Source organism: Candoia aspera, chromosome 1 (genome assembly GCF_035149785.1).
Source record: "Candoia aspera isolate rCanAsp1 chromosome 1, rCanAsp1.hap2, whole genome shotgun sequence".
Lineage (NCBI taxonomy): Eukaryota > Metazoa > Chordata > Lepidosauria > Squamata > Boidae > Candoia > Candoia aspera.
In genome coordinates this window covers 341863834-341882415 of record NC_086153.1, presented here as the reverse complement: position 1 = coordinate 341882415, position 18582 = coordinate 341863834, and the positions used below count along the sequence as shown (strand labels likewise).

At 53.1% G+C, this 18582-nt stretch overlaps 1 protein-coding gene across 1 annotated transcript; it reads left to right on the top strand.

Annotated features, from left to right (window-relative positions):
• The first annotated feature begins 479 nt into the window (after positions 1–479).
• On the top strand, positions 480–17362 carry TIMM44 (translocase of inner mitochondrial membrane 44). Its single transcript, XM_063290993.1, has 13 exons — positions 480–529; positions 1156–1260; positions 2052–2222; positions 4263–4343; positions 4532–4681; positions 6762–6901; positions 7469–7554; positions 8193–8285; positions 11021–11145; positions 11963–12013; positions 13909–13998; positions 15943–16053; positions 16809–17362. Exons 1-13 carry the CDS (start codon positions 500–502, stop codon positions 16926–16928), a joined length of 1353 nt encoding a protein of 450 aa, XP_063147063.1. The 5' UTR covers positions 480–499; the 3' UTR covers positions 16929–17362.
• The last annotated feature ends 1220 nt before the right edge of the window (positions 17363–18582 follow it).

Below are 18582 nucleotides of genomic sequence, written 5' to 3'. Positions count from 1 at the left end.
TTTTGCAGGGCCGACTGGGGTTTACACCGGTTTCTTGCGGCCTTAACTCCTTGGGCGCAGGGCGCAGGGACGGGACAGCCCTCCCGAGGTTCTCCTCCGTCGCAGCTACCAGCCCACCGCCTGGTAACCTTCGGGGAGGTGGGACCGCTCGGCACGGAACTGCGAATGGCCTGGCCGGGCCCGCGGCAACCCTGCGTTCCCCACTGGGCTGAGAACGGTGGAAGCCGAGGGCGGGCCCGGCCCGTGTGGGCGGCGGCCTTCGCCGGGGGGGGCGCTCCGGTGCGGGACGGCCGCGGGGCCTTCTGGAAAGCTCGGGGGCCGCGGAGGGGCGAGCGGCTTGACGGAGCCCGGGAGCCTTTGGGGGTCCGGCGCGGGCGGACCGAGGCGATCTCGGCCCCCGAGCCCAGCCCGCGACGATTCGCCGGGCGCCTGCGCGGTGGCATGCCGTGACGTCATCGCCGGGCGCCACCAGGCTCTTTCCCAGGCTTCCTTCGCGAAGATGGCGGCGGTCGCGTCCTGGGGGTGCCGGGTAAGCGGGGCGCGGGGGCACCGAGGGCAGAGGGGTCCCCCGAGTGAGCGCAGAGCGCCCCCTCTCGCTTTGCTCCCGCGGCTCTGGTCCCGCAGCGAGCCGGCGCGGGTCTCAGAGCACGTGCAGAGCGCCCTCCCCTCCTCCCCGTTGGCCCCTGCCGCTCAGAGGAAGGCGCGGGGCGGGCCGCCCTCTTCCCCGGAGCGCGTGCAGAGTGCCCTGCCTGGAGGCGCGGGGGGCGGCGGCCCCTAGGTTGCAGCAAGCGGGCCCGAGCCGCGTAACGTGTGGAAGTAACAACACGTGGGGAGCTGGACCGCCCGAAGAAAGAGAAGTGGCGCCGGGGAGAAGCGCGGGGCGAGGAAGTCCCTGCAGGCCGTGAAGCCGCAGCTGGTCTCCTGGGCGTGGAACAGGAGCCCCCGGGGAGGCCCGATGCCCGGGCTCCCGCTGAATGACCCACAAGATGTCCGGCCCCGCTTCGGCCTAGCCTGGCGTGTTGTGTGAACAGGCTTTCTACAACTCCCTCGCTCAGTTACACACCGCGGTCTTTCCTTTGCCATCCTCGACAAAGCTGACACGGGGGAGAAGGCTGCATAGTATTAAATGACGCTGTTTTGTTTTTCCTGTCCTAGAAATACCTTTTAAATGCGTGGCTGGTATCCAGGCAGTGCTCCGGTCCTGTGCCGCACCCCTTGCGTGTGTGTCGAACTAGCAGATTGTCGTTAGAGTCATACCAGGTGCGTTTTTGGCAAATGAAACCTTTTCGTGTCATTAAAGTACAGGTGGTAGTTGTGTACTTGGGGATAAAGATGGGAGGAGGAATTGCCCTCCTACAAAACAGGAATAGGAAATTAAGGTAGGAATGGGAAGTTACTCTGGGGGGGCAGAGCTGGAGGGAGGCTCTGTCATCAGCTGAAGATAAAGAGGCCAACTTGATTTTGTCTAGAAATAATATCATGTTATACGAATGACCAGCCTTGTCCCATTCAGTAGCTGGAGGAGAAGCTTGCTTTTCTCTTCTTGTCGCATTTCGGTTGTTTCTCTTGGTACCTGGCTGTCTGAAGTGTCTGGTTACAGGGACACTTTTTATCTTCTAATTTTGGGTCGGTGCGTAGAGGCCGTCAGGTGCTTTGTAAATGGAATAATAAACGGAGGCTTGGTTTTCTGTTGGTTTGTTCCTTGGGTATGAGAGAAACAGTCCTTAGACGGCTTTAAAAGGAGGGGGGCCAGAGGTAGAAGAGAGAGTGGCAAGAGCCAGAATTAATCTCTCTTTCTTGCTGGGATATGTTGGGGTGGAAGTTGCCTGCTTGTCCTTGTCAGATTTCCACTGAGGCCACTGGTTCTTGGAACCAAGGACAGAAAACAGGATATGGGCGAATAGAGACGGTGTGGACTGAAGCTGGGATTTTCTTCATGAAAAGTCTGTGTCTGCTGTCGAACGACAGACAACAGCAGCCAACACAACCAAGTGCATGAGGCAGGATTGGTTTTGTTCCACTGCACGCTGTAACTGTGACCTTTTCTTCAGTCTAGATGTTCTTCCTCTGACCATCGAAAAGGTTTTATATCTGGCTTTGTAGAGAACATCAAGCAGGAGCTGGCCAAAAACAAAGAGATGAAGGAGAACATCAAAAAATTCCGAGATGAAGCAAAGAAGTTGGAGGAGTCAGAGGCCCTCCAGGAAGCGAGACGGAAATACGTACGTTGGCTTCCTTGCTGCGGAGTGGCTTTTTTGCTTTCGGCTGCCAGCTTTCGCTTCTCGGGCCGTGTGGCTCAGGGTCTGCCTTTCCCTCCCCCTGAAGAAAAATAAAATAAGCCGGCTTTTTATAATATCAGAGGGATTTGCGGTATTCTGAGGGAAGGTGAAAGGCAACAGAAGTGTAAATATCTTAGGCGTTTTTTGAACACTTAAAAAACAGTTGAGGATGTAGGCATACCTTCAGCAGTGAGTGAGTGAGTGAATGAATGAATGAATGAATTTATCTAATTTGTCCCCGCCCATCTCCTCCCATCCGGGGACTCTTAATTAATATGTGCGATCTAGTAGTTGATGATGATGATGTGTGTTCAAGCCCCTGAAGGATGAGGTAATCCTCAGGATAGGTATTTGTGAAGATTTCACCCTGCAGTTTCTTTGAAATTCTTTTGGGTTGTGGGAGGTGGAAAGTCTGCCCTCCTGCTCTCCCACCTGGTATTTTCCAGTTTTGGCAGTTCGGGCAACAAATGTTTATTCCTGTATTTAGTTAGATAGTAAATTGTAATAATAGTTCTTATCCCTTCATGTAAGTCAACACATTAAATTGGTTGTTTGATGATTCCAAATTCTGTGTTGCTTCTTGGATCCGCTCTGCTAATCCAGCTCTGGGATTTCCATTTAGGATTAAAATAGTTGTTTTGAAACAGTGTAGTCGGTGTGCTGATGAGAACGGAGTACTCCTGGGCGAGTGGGGATTTGGACTTTACTACAGGTCATCCTCATTTAGCAACCACAGTTGGGACTGGCAACTTGGCAACTTGCTAAGCGAAGCAGTCACTAAGTGAAACCACGTCGTAAATGTGAGGATTGGTTGCAAAGTTATTTTTTCATCCCTGTCATAATTCTGAATGGTCGCTACACATGGCAGTCGTTAAAGGAAGACTACCTGTATAGCATCTGGCATGTCCCCGCTTTCATTCAGGGAATCTTCTATTTTTCTCCACAGTGGGAGGCAGGCGGCAGCAATGGCCCCCAAAGGATAATGTGTGAGATGACTTAAATCGTGCAAATGAAACAATTGCATACTTGCGTTAGGATGTCTGGTGCAAGTATGGAAGTCACGGCATTTGCATATTTACATCATCTTGTACGTATTGCTATTTCCCTCTTCCCAAATACCTTCGAAAACCCTCCCTCCTTAATCTTTTACCACCTGCCAAAGTCAAAAGCCTCATTCATAGTCCAAACTTGGTTTGTACTGTGAATTTGGTGAATGTCCCTTGGCAGACTGCTTTCACTTTGGCCCAGCTGTCCCCACCCTCACTCTTACAGATCTATTAAGAATGAAACTTCCCAAAAACTTCTGAGAATCCTCGGAAGAGCACACTGGGGCAAGGTCGTTTGTTTGTTTGTTTATTTATTAAATTTATATCACCGCCCATCTCCCCCAGTGGGGGACTCTGGGCGGTTTACAATAAATAGCATTAAAAACATAGCCACATAAAAATTACATTAAAATATACATGAAAACAAATGTAAAATCCAAGTGGAGATGGAACACAATCACTAAGGGGTGCTATGGCGCCAGCCACCCCCAGGTGGAGCTATCACTCTCCCCCTCCCAAGCAAGGTGGCAGAACCAGGTCTTCAGTTTCTTCCGGAAGTCCGAGAGCGAGGAAACCGGTCTCAACTCAATTTAGATGATCATAAATAAATGCTAATGCCTTCTCACGACTTTACTGGTTATGAGTTCATCATGGATGTCACCTATAGTATTCCGAATGCATCAAAGCGATGTATACATTTTAAATGACAAATCAACCCACCAGCCCAAATGCTTAGAGCAGCCTGGGAGATCAGGGCAAATCCAGTTGGGGGAAATAAAATGGCTCCAGTTCACTCATGGAATTCTGGGATTGTAGCCGCTGTGGATCATAAAGAGATGACTGTATATTTAGACAAACCTAACCATAAAGTTGCAGTTGCTTGAGAGGAGAATTAAATTTCAGCATGCTTGATGTCACCTCCTGCTTCCTTTTGCAGAAAACCATAGAGTCTGAAACTGTGAAGACCTCTGAAGTCCTGAAAAAGAAATTGGGAGAAATCACCGGCACAGTCAAGGAGGTGCGAACCATGGAGAGGTGTCCTTCTGGCCCCATGTCCTCTTTCCGCGGCGGCCAGAGATGCTGTCTGGAGTTCCGCAGCCCAGGCATATCCTGTCTGGCCCCTTGACTTTCTGGAGGCCAAGCGTAAAGGAATCCAGGCCGATGCCTCTGAGAGTCAGCGCTGTTTCTTTCTTTCTCTGGTCGCAGAGCTTGGACGAAGTCAGCAAGAGCGAGATTGGCCGGAAGATAAAGGAAGGGGTGGAGGAAGCGGCCAAAACGGCAAAGCAGTCAGCCGAAACCGTCTCCAGGGGAGGAGAGAAGCTGGGCCGGACTGCCGCATTCAAGGCCATTTCTCAGGCAGGTCCTGAATCAGAGGCATATGCCACCTCAGGCTGGGACAGGCCCAGGTCGTTGCGGAAGGCGAGGGCTACACAGGGCTCGGATTTTCTGTGGTTGCTTTTCTAGGTTTCTGGGTGGGGCTTTGCCCTTCCTTTTTTGGCATCTCTTGTGACTTTAGTCTGTGTTCTTTTGGCTCACAGCTGCTCTCTAGGAAAGTGTTTCTCAACCTTGGCAGCTTCAAGATGGGTGGACTTTAATTCCTAGAATTCCCCAGCCAGCCATGCTGGCTGGGGAATTCTGGGAGTTGAAGTCCACCCTTAAAGATGGTTGAGAAACACTGCTCCAGGGACTGAACATGAGCTTCTCCAGAGCTGCCTGGAGGGGTCAGACTGAGTGTTGACCTGGAGCTTCTTGGCCCTTCCCCAAACGTGTGCGAAGGGTCCGGAGTGGAGTTGTTTTAGCTCCCAAGATCAAGCTGTAAGAGCAGCTGCGGCCAGGAGGGCCTTTGCCCAGGTTCTTCTGGTGCACTGTTTGTGCCCTTTCCTCAACCAGGAGGCCCTGCAGATGGTCACAACTGGACTACTGCATGCAGTCTTACAGGGGGCTGCCCTAGAAGACCATCAGAAAGCTATAGATGCAGCAGCGGGAACAGTAACAGGCGCTTCTTGTGCCCACGTATCATCGCTGCTCCACGAGCTGCATGGGCTGCCAGTTGGCTTCTGGGTACAATTCAGGGCGCTGGCCATCTCCTATAAAGCGTTTCATGGCTCAGGGCCTGGTTATCTGAGGGACAGTGTCCAATCGTTTCTGCCCACCTGGCGCATTCCTAGCACGGTGGATGTTTTCCACATCCCTTCTTTTAAACGTTGCCATTTTGCGTGGCCAAACAACCCCTCCCCGAGATATGGATGGTGCCCACTCTCCTGGGGTTCCAAAAAGCCACAAAAACCCACTTCGGGTCCCGGGCCTGGGGTTAATGTATTTGGGGGTGGGGGTAGCTGTTGCACTGTATTTTGTCAGCTTCGTCCAGGGTGTCAGTTTTGTTTTATGTTTCTTAATTGCTTTAGCCCTGTGTTTGGATTTTGTAAGCTGCACAGTATTTTGTATACTGGCCTGGGCCACCGTAACAAAGTTAAGTAAAAGCAACAGTGATAACAGTTTGGACAACCCCTTTCTCACCAGATCTTCGGGTACAGGGGTGGAAAATAGGAGTCGTTCCGGGTTAACGTTGCGCGGCGGGGAGTTCTTCACGTTCGGTTTTTGTGTGGCAGACATTTCCTTATTGTGCTCAGTAATATCCTCCGTGTTAGATCGTCTTTGGCCAGGTCGCATTAGACCAACTAGCATAGCCAGGGGTGTTTAGAGTCCACCCCTTTACTGAGCACTCGTGGCATTTTAGCCTCAACACTCACCCTGCTGGAGATTCTCCCACACGGTGTGTGTGTGTTTGTGTGTCCCTTTCTCCAACTTTTACCAGTGAGTTCAGATGAGAGGCCAGCTTGGAATGGAGGACCCTTAACTCACGGCAGCCTTCTGTTACCTGGTCTGCTTGCTGGGAACACCTGCCTCCCCCAGCTGGATGCCCTCTCCCCCTGTAGTACATCCTGCTGGCACTGGGGGGAGCTGCAGCGCTCTGGTGGCTCTGCCTGGGCTCCTCTTTTGACTCCCCCCCCCCCATGGTTTATGGCCTTCTCTGAGTGAACCTCCATAAGGTTCAGGGTGGGAGCTGCAGGGATTGGGGTGAAGAGTGGGAGATGGGCAGCTAAGAAATTGAATGAATGAATGGATCTAAGGAAGCTGGTGATTTCCCTGCGGAGGGGGCATCTGGACATGCTGGTTGTGATTAAGGAAATCACTGGTGATTGGTGGCATTGGGCTCTTGGTATTCCAGGCACCATCCTGTAAAGTGGAGGAATCCCTCCCCCCAACCCACCCCCAGAGAAGTGTGTTAAACTGATAGCCTGGAGAGTTTGGGGATTGCAGGATCTAAAGCATCCTCCTTCCATCCTCGGCTGCGCTTGTTTTGGCCTCTTCCCTGGACCGGTCCTGGGCCGGCCTCCCACCTTTCCCCATGCAGTAACGGCTCTTCCCTTTGCAGGGCATGGAGACCGTCAGGAAGGAGATTGACGAGAGTGTGCTGGGCCAGACAGGGCCTTACAAGCGTCCGGAGAGGCTGCGGAAGAGAACAGAATTTGCTGGCGAAAGGCTGAAAGATGAACGGATATTCGAAGCCAACGAGTGGGTGTCAGGAGAGCAGGGGCTGGCACTGCCAGCAGCTCTGCCAAGATGGCCACATGCCCAGATCCAAGGGACTGGGCAGCTTGCTGTGGGGTGATGGAGCTTCTGTCTCAGTGGGGGGCAGATGAGCCCCAGGAGAGCAGGGAAGGGGGGTTCACTAGAAGGGTGCCTCCTTTAATCACTGCCGTAGCTGAAGGGCAAAGTGCCGGGAGAGATGGACGGAGGCTGGTCTGGCCTGCAGCCAGGAGAAACCGGAATGACTCCTGGAGGGGTAGAGGGCTTGCTCGCATTTGGAAGGGCCCCCAGCTTTGTCCCTGGGCATCTCCAAACACTGCTGGGAAAGTCCTTGCGGGTCAGCCTCCCTCTCCCTGGTGCCACACAGGCGGGCTGCTGTGATGGCTTCTTCCATGGAGCCAGGAGTGGGAGCTGAAGACGGCTGTCCTCCAGAGTGTCTGGAGGATCAGCAGAGGGGACCCTGCAGTCAGAGCTTGGGAGACCAGGTGGCTTGAGATGGCAGGAAGGCTTTGCTGAGCCTCCTCCCTTAGCGGCCCCTCCCTCTTCCTGCAGGGAGGCCATGGGGGTGGTCCTGCACAAGGACTCCAAGTGGTACCAGCAGTGGAAGGAGTTCAAGGACAACAACGTGGTCTTCAACCGTAAGTATGATTGCCCTGCCCTCCGTCGCTGAGGCTGAGGCTGGCAGGGAGCGCAGTATGGCTGTTTTCAGTTGTCCGGTCATTTTATGAACAGCTCGGAAATTGGGCAGTAAGCAGAACTGCTCCAAAACATTTGACCATCCTGCTTGAAGAAAATATGTCAGAAGTTGGCAAGAAATGTATTAATGGTCCATTGCTTCAAATTAGGTAGAGGTTTCTTCCTCCTGTTTCGAATGATAATTTAATCAGCTGCCGTGCCTGAAAAATGCATATTTCATAGTTTCCAAATGCTGCATGATAACCAAGAAAAACGTGCATCTTTACATATGGCAACCAGTCCTGAATCTTAATCTTATTGCTTTCAGCTGAAAATAATAGGACAAGCCCAAAGTGTATGAGTTAATATTCCATCCTCTCCAGCAGCAAGATGGTCATACCTGGTCCTTCTAAAACATTACCTGAAGGGTCCGATATACTCCAAACCATGTTTTGCACCATATTAACCACACTTTTAAGACTGTAGGAAGCAGGTTTCATGTTCTTAAAGCGACCCTCTCCTGGTTTACCAGGGCAGGATATTTCAAGTTCATTATTCCGGAGGTCCTGTAGACCATAAATGCAACATTTCATTTTCCCAGGTTTCTTCGAAATGAAGATGAAGTATGACGAGAGCGACAACGCCCTCATCCGTGCCTCGCGGGTCATGACTGACAAAGTGACCGACTTCATAGGTATGTCTCCTTTTCCTGTCTGGGTGGCAGGGATGCTTCTGGCCTGGCATAAGCCATCCCAGGGCTTTGTAGGGCCAAAGGCTTGTTCCTGTAACAGATGCAAGGTCTCCAAATTGCTTTAAAGACATAATATTGCATGATCTTCACAGCAATGAGCCTGTTAAAGCAGGTTCCTGTTTGTTGTTCCCACGTTGCGGTGGGAAGGGGGTAAGCAGCTGAGGCTCAAGGACCAGCTCATGTAAGATCCCAAGCGAGTGTAGAGCAAGTGGCGTTCGAAATGGGGTTTATTTATTATATCGTTAAACAAACTTTTTAAACAAATAATTTATCTTTGCTATGATCGTTCTTATAGGAGGATTTGCTAAAGAGATCCTGCTTAGATGTGTTATTTGTTTATTTATCTATCAATCAATCAATCAAATTTGTCACTGCCCATCTCCCACCGGAGCGACTCTGGGCATTTTACAACAAAATAATCACTAAAACAATAAATATATTACATGCCTTATAAAATTACATATCATTAATAATATAAATAAAAGTCCAGATGGCTGTGATCTCATTCAGTCTTTGCGTGGAAGGGTGCTTCAAGGCACTAGCCAACCCCAGGCACAACTCCCCCCTGCCCCAGGCCAGCTGGCAGAGCCAGGTCTTCAACTTCCTCCGAAAGTGATGGGGCTAATCTCACCTCCGGGGGCAAGATGTTCCAAAGGGCGGGCACCACTGCAGAGGGCGTGTTTCCTGGACCCCGCCAGATGAAATTCTCTTATGGACGGGGTCTACAACATGCCCTCTCTGCAAGATCGGGTGGGGTGGGTAGATGTAACGGGGAAGAGGCAGTCCCTCAGGTAGCCTGGCCCCATGCCATGTAGGGCTTTAAAGGTGATGACCAACACCTTGAATTGGACCCGGAAGCAGACGGGCACCCAGTGTAGCTCATTCTGCAGCTCTATCCTGCTGCTGAGCCTCTAACACCAGGGCACAACCTGGGAAACTCGAGTCATATGCTGTTTCTTTAATTTGGCATAATGTCAAGAAATAAGGGATTAAGATGCAGAATCTTGGAAACTGCTTAAGCACAGCTCCTGCTCTTAAGAGGGCATCCATTGCGAAGCCAGAGAATTAATTTCCCAGACATTCCTGACCCTGAAATGTCAGTCTCCCCTTTGATGTTTGGAAACAGTCCCTTGGCCTTCCCAGCCTCAGTGAGCCCCCTTCCCTGTAAAGACCTTCAGGCCTCCCGAGTGGCCGGGGAATGGGGAAAAGGAAGATCCGCTGAGCAAACCTGGCCCACGGGCACCCCATAAGCTCGGCAGGGGGCATTTATTTCCACAAGGGTCACAACACAGGCATGTTCCAGGGTGCTCCTGTGTGAGATAAAAGGTACTAGACTTTGGGGGGACGCCGAAGTCTTGACTACTTACCTCTGAAACCTTAATCTGACCCAGCCCAGGGTCTGAACTCCTCCTGTGGCATTGCCTGTGCCCTTCCAGGCGTCTGATGCCAAGCTTCGAGAGTAGAGGTTTTTAATGTCATTTTGCATTTATTCCTCCCCCCACGTTCCTGCAAGACAGGGTCAGCCAGTTAGTCGTTGCAGTGACATAATCCAGCACAGGTTAAACTAAATAGTTAACTAAGTTAATTAAATAACTAAATTAACTAAGCTTAAATAACTACATAAATTAACTAAATAGTGATAGCAGTAATGGTGTGATTTGCTATTCTTGTTATGGAATGCCCACGATCCGTGGAGTACAGACCCTTAACGCAGAAGGCTCCTGGTCCAATCCTCGCCCAGCTCCTTTCCTGGAGCTCTGGAGAGCTTCTGTTGTTAAGGGCAAGAAACCCCCCTACCCCACCCCCCAAATATTTTTGGTCTAGCCATTTTTCTCCTAGGAGTTTTATTTCCCATTTCAACCCCCCCCCCCAGTCAATCTTCAGAGCAGAGCTGAAAGGGACATGGGGTGGGGGGCTTGTTAAGCGTTTGGAATATTGTGGAGGGGGCTTACTTCCTGAACCATCCCCTGGTGTGGGGCTGTAATTAAAAATCTTGCCGCAAAGGGTTTTGAGTCCTGGGTGGAGAAGTTATGCGGGGAAATTAGCCCTTTTTAAAAACTTGGCTGAAAATGCCACCTAGGCCCAGATTATTAAACACTTTGGAATAGTGGGAGGGGGGGACAGGTTGAAGGGGAAGGAGAGGACAGGAAATGTGGGTATTGGACGAGAGACAGCAATGGTGCTGGGGGCTACCAGGAACAGTAGCTCTGGTGGGCTTCCATCCTGCTGGTGGGGCAAGTGCCGTTGGTGAGAAAGGGGGGCGGCTGCACAGGGATCTGAGTCCCCCTTTGTGGCGAGATTTGGATGAAGGACGACGAACGTCCGCTTTTCCCATCCTGGCTGCACACCTGTCTGAGGATTGGGGCTCACGAAAGAGGGGCTCAGTTGGCTCAGCCCAGAAGGAGGATGGCCCTGTGGGCACTGGGGCTCCCTGCTCTCCCCAGAGAGGAGGGCTTTTGCCCCTTCCAGCCCTCCAAACCTCTGCTGAGCCCCTGTGCCCTTGAGCCATCCTCCAGGCTCTGCAGGCTCAGGATCTGGCCACCTGGGGGACAAAAGGGGGGAAGGAAGGGCTGGCTTGGGGGGCTGACATTGATCCTGGGGATCCCCCTTCTGAAGGGCAGGGACCGCCGGCCTGCTTAGCGCGGCCCCACCCTTTCTCCCACTTACCCTCCTCACAGGCGGGCTCTTCTCCAAGACGGAGATGTCCGAGGTTCTCACCGAGATTCTCCGTGTTGACCCCAACTTCGACAAGGACCACTTCCTCAAGCAGTGCCAGGCCGACATCATCCCCAACATTCTGGAGGCAGGTGGTGGGGCAGGGCAGGGCTGGGCAGCGGGGAGCAGGGGCGGATGGGGCGGGAGTCTCACGACCCTGTGAGGAGCCCAAACTTCACAGTGGGGGCAGAGGAGAAACGGGCGTGGCAGGAGCCCTGGCCAGCCCTCGGGGCTCGAGGCTCCCTGTCTCCCGAACCCTGCGCTTTCCTGCAGTTTGAATGTGCCGTGTGAAATGAGAAATAAGATTGGGGCAAAGAATGCAGGATGTTCTTGTAGGAACCGGCGGCCCTCGCCTGTCAAAACCTCTGGCCTCCAGCAGTGCTGGCCACAGCTCCCGCTGCCCCTGAGCCGGACAGGCCTCAAGGGAGTTGAGTCCGGGAGCCTCTGCAGTGGTCTGGGCTCTCCTCCTGCGACATGCCCCGGCAACAGGTGCGTCTCAGAGGACAGCCGTGCGGGGAAAGAGGACGGGCAGCCAGAAGGGGAGTGTTGGAGCCGAGCTTCCTTGGGGCCTGGTGGCCGTTTCCTTCCTGGATGGAGCCCGGGGCTTCCCCAGAGCCCAGGTGGGACTGGCCATCTTCCTCCTCTCTGTACAGCCAGGATGTCCGGGAGCTGCAGCGTCTCCATCGGATTTCCATTTTTAGCGCAACAGAAGCAGCAGGTGGTTAAATCCCAAAGGGAGTAATAATAGTACTGAGTGTCTTAAGTTTGTTTCATCCTCTCCAGTGCAAGCTGTGTCCTGACTCCACCCTTCCCGCTTGCCGAGGGCAGCCCCTGGCTTTAAACGCCCAGCACCCCCAGTCCACTGCCCCCACACCTGACGGGGGTCTCCCCTCTTCTTTCTCTAGGCCATGATCGCCGGAGATCTGGATATCCTCAAGGACTGGTGCTATGAAGCGGTGAGTCTCTGCTGGGGTGGGCCGGCACATTTTGGGCAGGGGGCTGCTGGAGGAGAACAGGAGGAGGGCTTTCTTCCACCTGGCAGGGGCTACCGAGGAAAGCCCACCACTGCTGCCCTCGGCCCTGATCTTTGGAGGGTTCTCATCGGGGCAGCATCTCACCCTCTCCCACCTGGGCCAGAGCCCCCTCAGAGAAAAGCCAGTGAGGTGGGGGAAGCAAGGCTGCCTCATTTTATCCCCGCCCCACGCATTCCCCTTCCTCTGCCTTTGCCTCCGGGTCCTCTGACCTGTGGCCTTTTCGGCTCCCCCAGCCTCCTTTCTGAGTGTAGCTTCTGCCTGTTTGTTTCTTTGAAACTGCCATCTGTGCTACGAAGCCAAGGAACAGCCCCCCTGGAGTTGTGGAGACCCATCCCTGGAGGTGTTCAAGCTAAGGTTGGACGGCCATTTGCCTGTGGTGGCCGGGGTTGGACTAGAGGACCTCCGAGGTCCTTTCCATCCCTGTAATTCTTTTGTCTCCCACTGCTACATGGCTCAGGGAAGAGCTTTGGAGAAAAAAGAATGCTTTGGAGTTTTAATTTTTTTAATTTAATAAACAGACAACTGTAATTACAAGGTTAAAAGGATCGAAGTATGTCAATAGCCCCACATTTCTGTAATTCATTTGTTGATGACGACAGCAGTTAACAAAGGACTTAGGTGAGTTAAATCTCTGAGCTGAAAAAACTATATTCCTAAACCAAATAGCCTACTTATTTATTAATCCAGTTTACATCGCTGCCCATCTCACCAAAAGCGACTCTGGGTGGTGAACAACAATTGGATAAAATGGCCAATACAAAAACAACAGATAAAAATATAAAAACCATATTAATACATAAACCAAAGATACAAACTTTGGCAAAGGGAGGATAAAAATGGCCCCTCAACAAGGGAGCCACCTAAGCAAGGTTCCGGTTCCCTGGGAGCCCCGGGCCCGACCGCCTGGCCAGCTCCTGAGGGCCTTCCGGAATGTCAGAAGGGATGCAGGTGAATGAATGCTGGGGAAGGGCGGCCTCTGCGCTCTCAAGGCCTGTTCTGCTGTTCCTTCCTGCTTCCCATTTTAGCATTTGCTGGTTTTGCTCTCGTGGCTGAACCTGTTGTCTGTTAAAGCGCAGGCCGGCCCTCTTCAGACGTGTTGGACTACAGGGCCTCTCGTACCTACCCAGCACGGGTTATTTAAAACCTGATGCATGAGGGAAAGATGCAGTGAAGTTCCCTAACAGGAAGCAGTTGTTTTGCACAGCAGAAAGGAGCTTTCGTATTTGGAGGCAGTGTAACTCACACTACCAGATGCTGGGGACAGGTTCCCATTAGCCTCATCCTGGGCTGTTGCTGGAAACCAGATGTGGCTCTTAAGTGGGAAACACTGACTGGCTGTAGCAACTTGGCCTGTTTGGGTGTTGCCTAGAGGCCATACCCAGCCTTTGGAGACTGCAGACGGCTAAAATACTCCACTGTCAGTGGGGATAATTGTATCCCCCCCCCTTTGTAAAAGCTGAATTTGGTAGCCTGGATCGGTCATGCACAAGAGGAATGTGTCCTGCATGAAGAAGCATTGCCTTCCGGGGCTTTGGTTGATGTGGCCCAAAGCGATGGGGGCCGTGATGGGTTTCCTTCCTCTAAACGCCTTTTCCAGCCAGCCTGATTCTTAGGCAGATTTGGGCTGCCTGGTCCCACACAGACCTACACAGCGGTGAGGGCTGGAAGCTTGGTTTTCCTTGAAAGAAAGGCCCTTGGGCTCAGGCCAGCTTTTGTGGAGATTTTCTCACAGTTGCAACCCACGCAGCGCCGCCAGCAACAGCCACGTCTGGGGCAGGCAAGCAGGACTCTTTAACGAGGAGGGTTCTGTCTTTCAGACCTACAGCCAGTTGGCCCAGCCCATCCAGCAGGCCCGGGCGATGGGGCTCCAGTTCCACTCCAGAATCCTGGATGTAGACAACGTGGATGTAAGTCGCTCCTGTGAGGGAACTCTGGAAACCCCGCAGCTCATTCAGTCTCCCGGCTGCTCTCGTGGCATCCAGCCCCCCTCCCCAAGGATCTCCAGCAGAGACGACACCCCCCCCGCCCCTGAGGTGTCCCTCAGTGATTTCTCTTTCCACCCGTAAATTCTTATCCCACCCTTTGGAGCAAATGAACAAAATTAGGTCTTTGTGGTGGTGGGGGCATCCCTAGCACAGGCTTCGTTCCCAAGGAAGTCCAGTGGGGTGCTCCTGGTTGAATCCACATATAATTTGGGGTGAGTTGTCAGTTCCTTGTAGAAGATTAATCTTTCCTACCCATCTGGCACGCTTCACGTTACTGTTACCAAAGGGAGAATCTGAGCCTTGGACCTCATGCTCAGAAGGGAGTTTTCTGAAGAGAGTTGGGCTGCTGGGCATGGTTGGACCCTTCTTTCTGTTGATGCCCAGCTTAGCTGATCTTGCCTGGTTTTAATCTCTGCTCTTGCTTCACCTGGACTGTCGTTTGGATCTCCAAAGTAACCGGTGTAAGTGGAGAGCCATGTTAGTCTGTGGTGGTAAAAAAAATCAGTCTGGCAGCACTGTTTCCAACTCACAAATTTTGTTCAAGGCCAGGAGCTTTCGTGAGTTGCAGCTGCATATAAAATAAAGTTTGTGAGTTGGAAGCGGTGCTGCCAGACTCCTTCAAAGTAACCTGTGTTTCCCTGGATTGATAGATAGATTGATTGAGTGCCATCGAGTCTGTGTTGCCTCTCAGCAATCACACAGAGAGGTTTTCCTCCAGGACACTCTGTCTCCCAGTCTGGCCCTTCAAGTCGGCCTGCAGAGAATGACGTTAGAATGATAATAACAATAAGAACCAGCCGTTCCGTAGAGTGAAGGGCATTTGAAAGCCGCTGGTGATCTTTGCATCCGTACCAAGCACTGCAAGAACCATGGCTGGGTTCGTACGTCCCCTTAATGTTGGGGGGGGTCTGTGGCCTCAAGGGCGACCCCAGGCTTTGTGCGGCCTGTTGAGGACTGTCCTCACAGAGCAGGTGGCCCCAGGACCCCTCCTGGGAGGGGGAATCCAGATGGGGCAGGTGCCTTTAGCGTGGATGTCACCCCTTGAGACCCGCTTGGGGGTGGGCTCGGGGAAGCTGGCTGGCTCCATGGACCCTTTCCCCCCTTTGCGTCCCTGCCGTGAGCCATCCTCAGAGGCCTACTTTGGGCTTAGTCGGTTGTGAGAACGCCACCGTTGAGGTGCATAAACACGACTGGTGTGGAGCCAGTTACCTGACGGTGGTTGGCACAACAGGTGACCCCCGCTTGTGTGTGCAGCACCTCTGCCGCACATGATGCTCCCAGTGGAGTCAGGACTTTTGACTTTTCAGGCTAAGATGCTGCAGCCACCAAGCGGGGGGTTCCTTTTCACCCCAGGATGGCTGCCTTCATCCCTGGCTGCCGGTCCCGGCCAGGGGCTTGATTTCCTTCTCCCACCTGTGGCATCCGCCAGCCATCCCTGGTCTCCTTAGCAGGAGGCTGCCTGGAGGGGCTCCCTGATGTTGCTGAGCTGTGGCTGCCTGCCAGCGTGGCCAGCGATGTGAGGGGAGTGCATGGATCCCCACCTCCCCTGGTGCCACGGCCGAGGACTCTTTTTGAACAGAGTTCATTCTTTTGATCACTTCTCCTGCCACTCCCAATAACATTGGTGATAATACTCCTCCATCTTCCATTTTGTGAATTCTCCGGCTGAGCTGTGAGCAAGAAGCCGGGGAGAGGGTGAGCCATTGCATTCGCCAGTGGAAGAGACCTTGTGCCGAAGGCCTGAGCCAGGCCGGTTGTACCTGTGCAGCCCTGGCTTGTGGACTAGTAACTTAAAAGTTTTGTAGCTTGTGCTGGGCCAGCCGCATCATCTTGTGGACTACTGTCTTGAAATGTTCTCTCTTTCAGCTCGCAATGGGCAAGATGATGGAACAGGGGCCTGTATTGATCATCACGTTCCAGGCTCAGCTGGTCATGGTGATTAAGAACCAGAAGGGAGAGGTGGTGGAAGGAGATCCGGTAAGGAGCTGATCCGCCAGGGGTGGAGCCGTAACGGTGCTTCCCAGATGCTGAAGGGTTCCTGGTCCATTAAAATGGCACCAAATTCAATAATGTTGGTCAAGAGGACCAGGGCATTGGGCTCCTGACTCGGGGCTTGAGGGGGGGTCTTTTAGAGGAGGTGTGAAGCTCATTTCTCATTTGTTTGTTTGTTTCGGGGAGGAAGGAGGAGGGGAGATGCCAATCAGCCCCTTTTCAGATTATCGTTGGTGTCTCCCCTTGGCAAGGGCACAGCTAAGCCTGGGAGGGCGGGTCCGCTTGGGAGCCTCCAAAGAGACACGCACACCCCCAGTTTGGGCTCCTGCAGAAAACAGGGGCTGCATTTCCCCTGAGTGCATAAAGAGGAGCTTGCAACAGTCCAGGTGCTCTGGGGGAGCCCCGTCCCCCTGGCCAGGTGGGGTGGCCCTCTGGACACCATTGGAGCCTTTGGAGGGAGGGTCATCGGCTGGCAGGCCAAAGGGCCCAGCAGCTGCCCAGACTTTGGGAAGAGCCCGAGGGAGGTTCTCCCCCCACACCCCTTTGTATGACTTGTAGCTTTGTGACCCAGAGCTCCACAGGGGCTGCCTGCATCAGGAGCTGTGTTCAGTCAGCTGCCTGGTGGGGAACTCACAGGCACGTTCTTTCCCAGCCAGGGTCTCCTGGTTCAGTTGAGGAGGTCTGGCCCCTGGGCACGCGCCAGCCTCACACCTGCGCCGCCTCTCTCTCTCCTTCCCCAGGAGAAGGTCCTGCGGATGCTGTACGTTTGGGCTCTCTGCAGGGACCCCGAAGAGCTGAACCCCTACGCTGCCTGGAGGCTGCTGGACATTTCTACCTCAAGCACCGAGCAGATCCTATGACGGACAAGCTGTCGGCAGCGGTCCTGCAGAGCAGCAGCCGTTCTGCCCAGTGTTCGGCACGAGGGACACCTTTGCGAAGGGATGCTGGGTTGGGGCGCTGGCTCTGGAGCAGGTGCTGGGAGACCCTCCCGCCCCCCCCCCCTTTGCTGGTCTTCAGGCTTGGAACTTCCTCTCGCCCAAGCCAGATGTGGACCAACGCTGAGCCCTTTGCCCTCGTGGACCTCGGACTTCTGTGTATACCAAACGGTGCCACCGGGACTCTGGTGCGCGCTTTGCCAAAGTTGTGCCTGTTCAGAAACTTGCTACCCTCCATCTCACGCTGAAGAGGCCTCCTGAATGGCCCTTTCCCTACGGCTGAGCCCAGCGGCTCAGAGGGACCCCAGCAGAAAGGAACAGTTCTTGGAAAGCACCAACGAAGGCTGGACGTGGGGCTGCTTGGGGGTGGGTGGGGGACACACACACACAGCGTGGGAGAGGAAAACGGGGTAGGGGGAGAGGATCTTGCGGTGTGGGAGGCTGGTGGGGTGTTGTCTTCCCGGGAGCTATTTTCTCGCACGGTTGGCAAGTCCAAAGGGGAATGTTTGGCCTTGCACACCTCCTTGCCCTTCTCCCAGCCCTTGAAGGTCTTGGAATTCGCTTGGCACAACTTACTGGATGCCAGGTGTGGTATCATGTCAATAAAGAATCTTCTACCACCTCTGTAAATTAAAAGAAATAAAGCCCACCGCTGCGTATGTGCATTTACCTGTCAAAGTTGATGGGAAAGGGAAATGCAGCTGGACCAGCCGCCGACTCCTGAGTCCAGCATCAAGCCCGCCCAGGAGCAACAAAGCGCCAGAATAGCGTTTTTCAGCCACAGGAGTGGCATACACTGCATCAGGTGTGCCAGAATTAACCAGGAGAGGGAGGAGCGATTGGAAAGGGGTCTGCAGGGAGGGCGCAAGACACCAAGGGGGTGATTGCAGCCACACGGCTGGAGCCCTGCCCCTTGCTTGCCTGTATTGCAGGTGTGATGCACGTCATCACACTTGGAGCGGAAGGGGAGCAGCTGTTCAGGGGGATGGCTGGCAGCCTAGAAGGCCCTCCCTTACAGACTGAGGTACAGCTTTTGCCATCGGGATTTTATCATACTTTATATGATTTATTATATTTACTGTATTTATAAAGATACTGAATTTTAACTTTGTCTCATTGTAAACCGCCCAGAGTCCCTCCTTTGGGGGGAGATGGGCAGTGATAAATTTGATTAAATGGGGGTGGGATTTGGATTGTGTGGCTGCATCTTGACATTTTTCGCTTCCCTGTCAGCGTCCTGATTGGAAGCCTTGTAAACGATGGTTTGCAGCTGGGGGTGTTGGGTGAACCTAGCCAATTGTGATTAAAGCAGTGGACCACAGTTAACCCATCATGGCTTCACAAGGAAGATGTCGACAGGCTGGTGAAAGCGAGTTGGGTTGCTAGTTTCCATTTGTTGGCTGTGGTTAGTTCACTTGATGCACTAAGCCAAGAATTTCATGCAAACATGGCCATTTTCTGCAAACCATGGCTTATGTCTGAGGGCGTGGTTACTTTCTTTGATCTCGCCTCCATTTTCTCCCTACAACAGAGAAAGGGCATGCCTGATCCCAAATCACGGACTGATTTTGCATCCGTC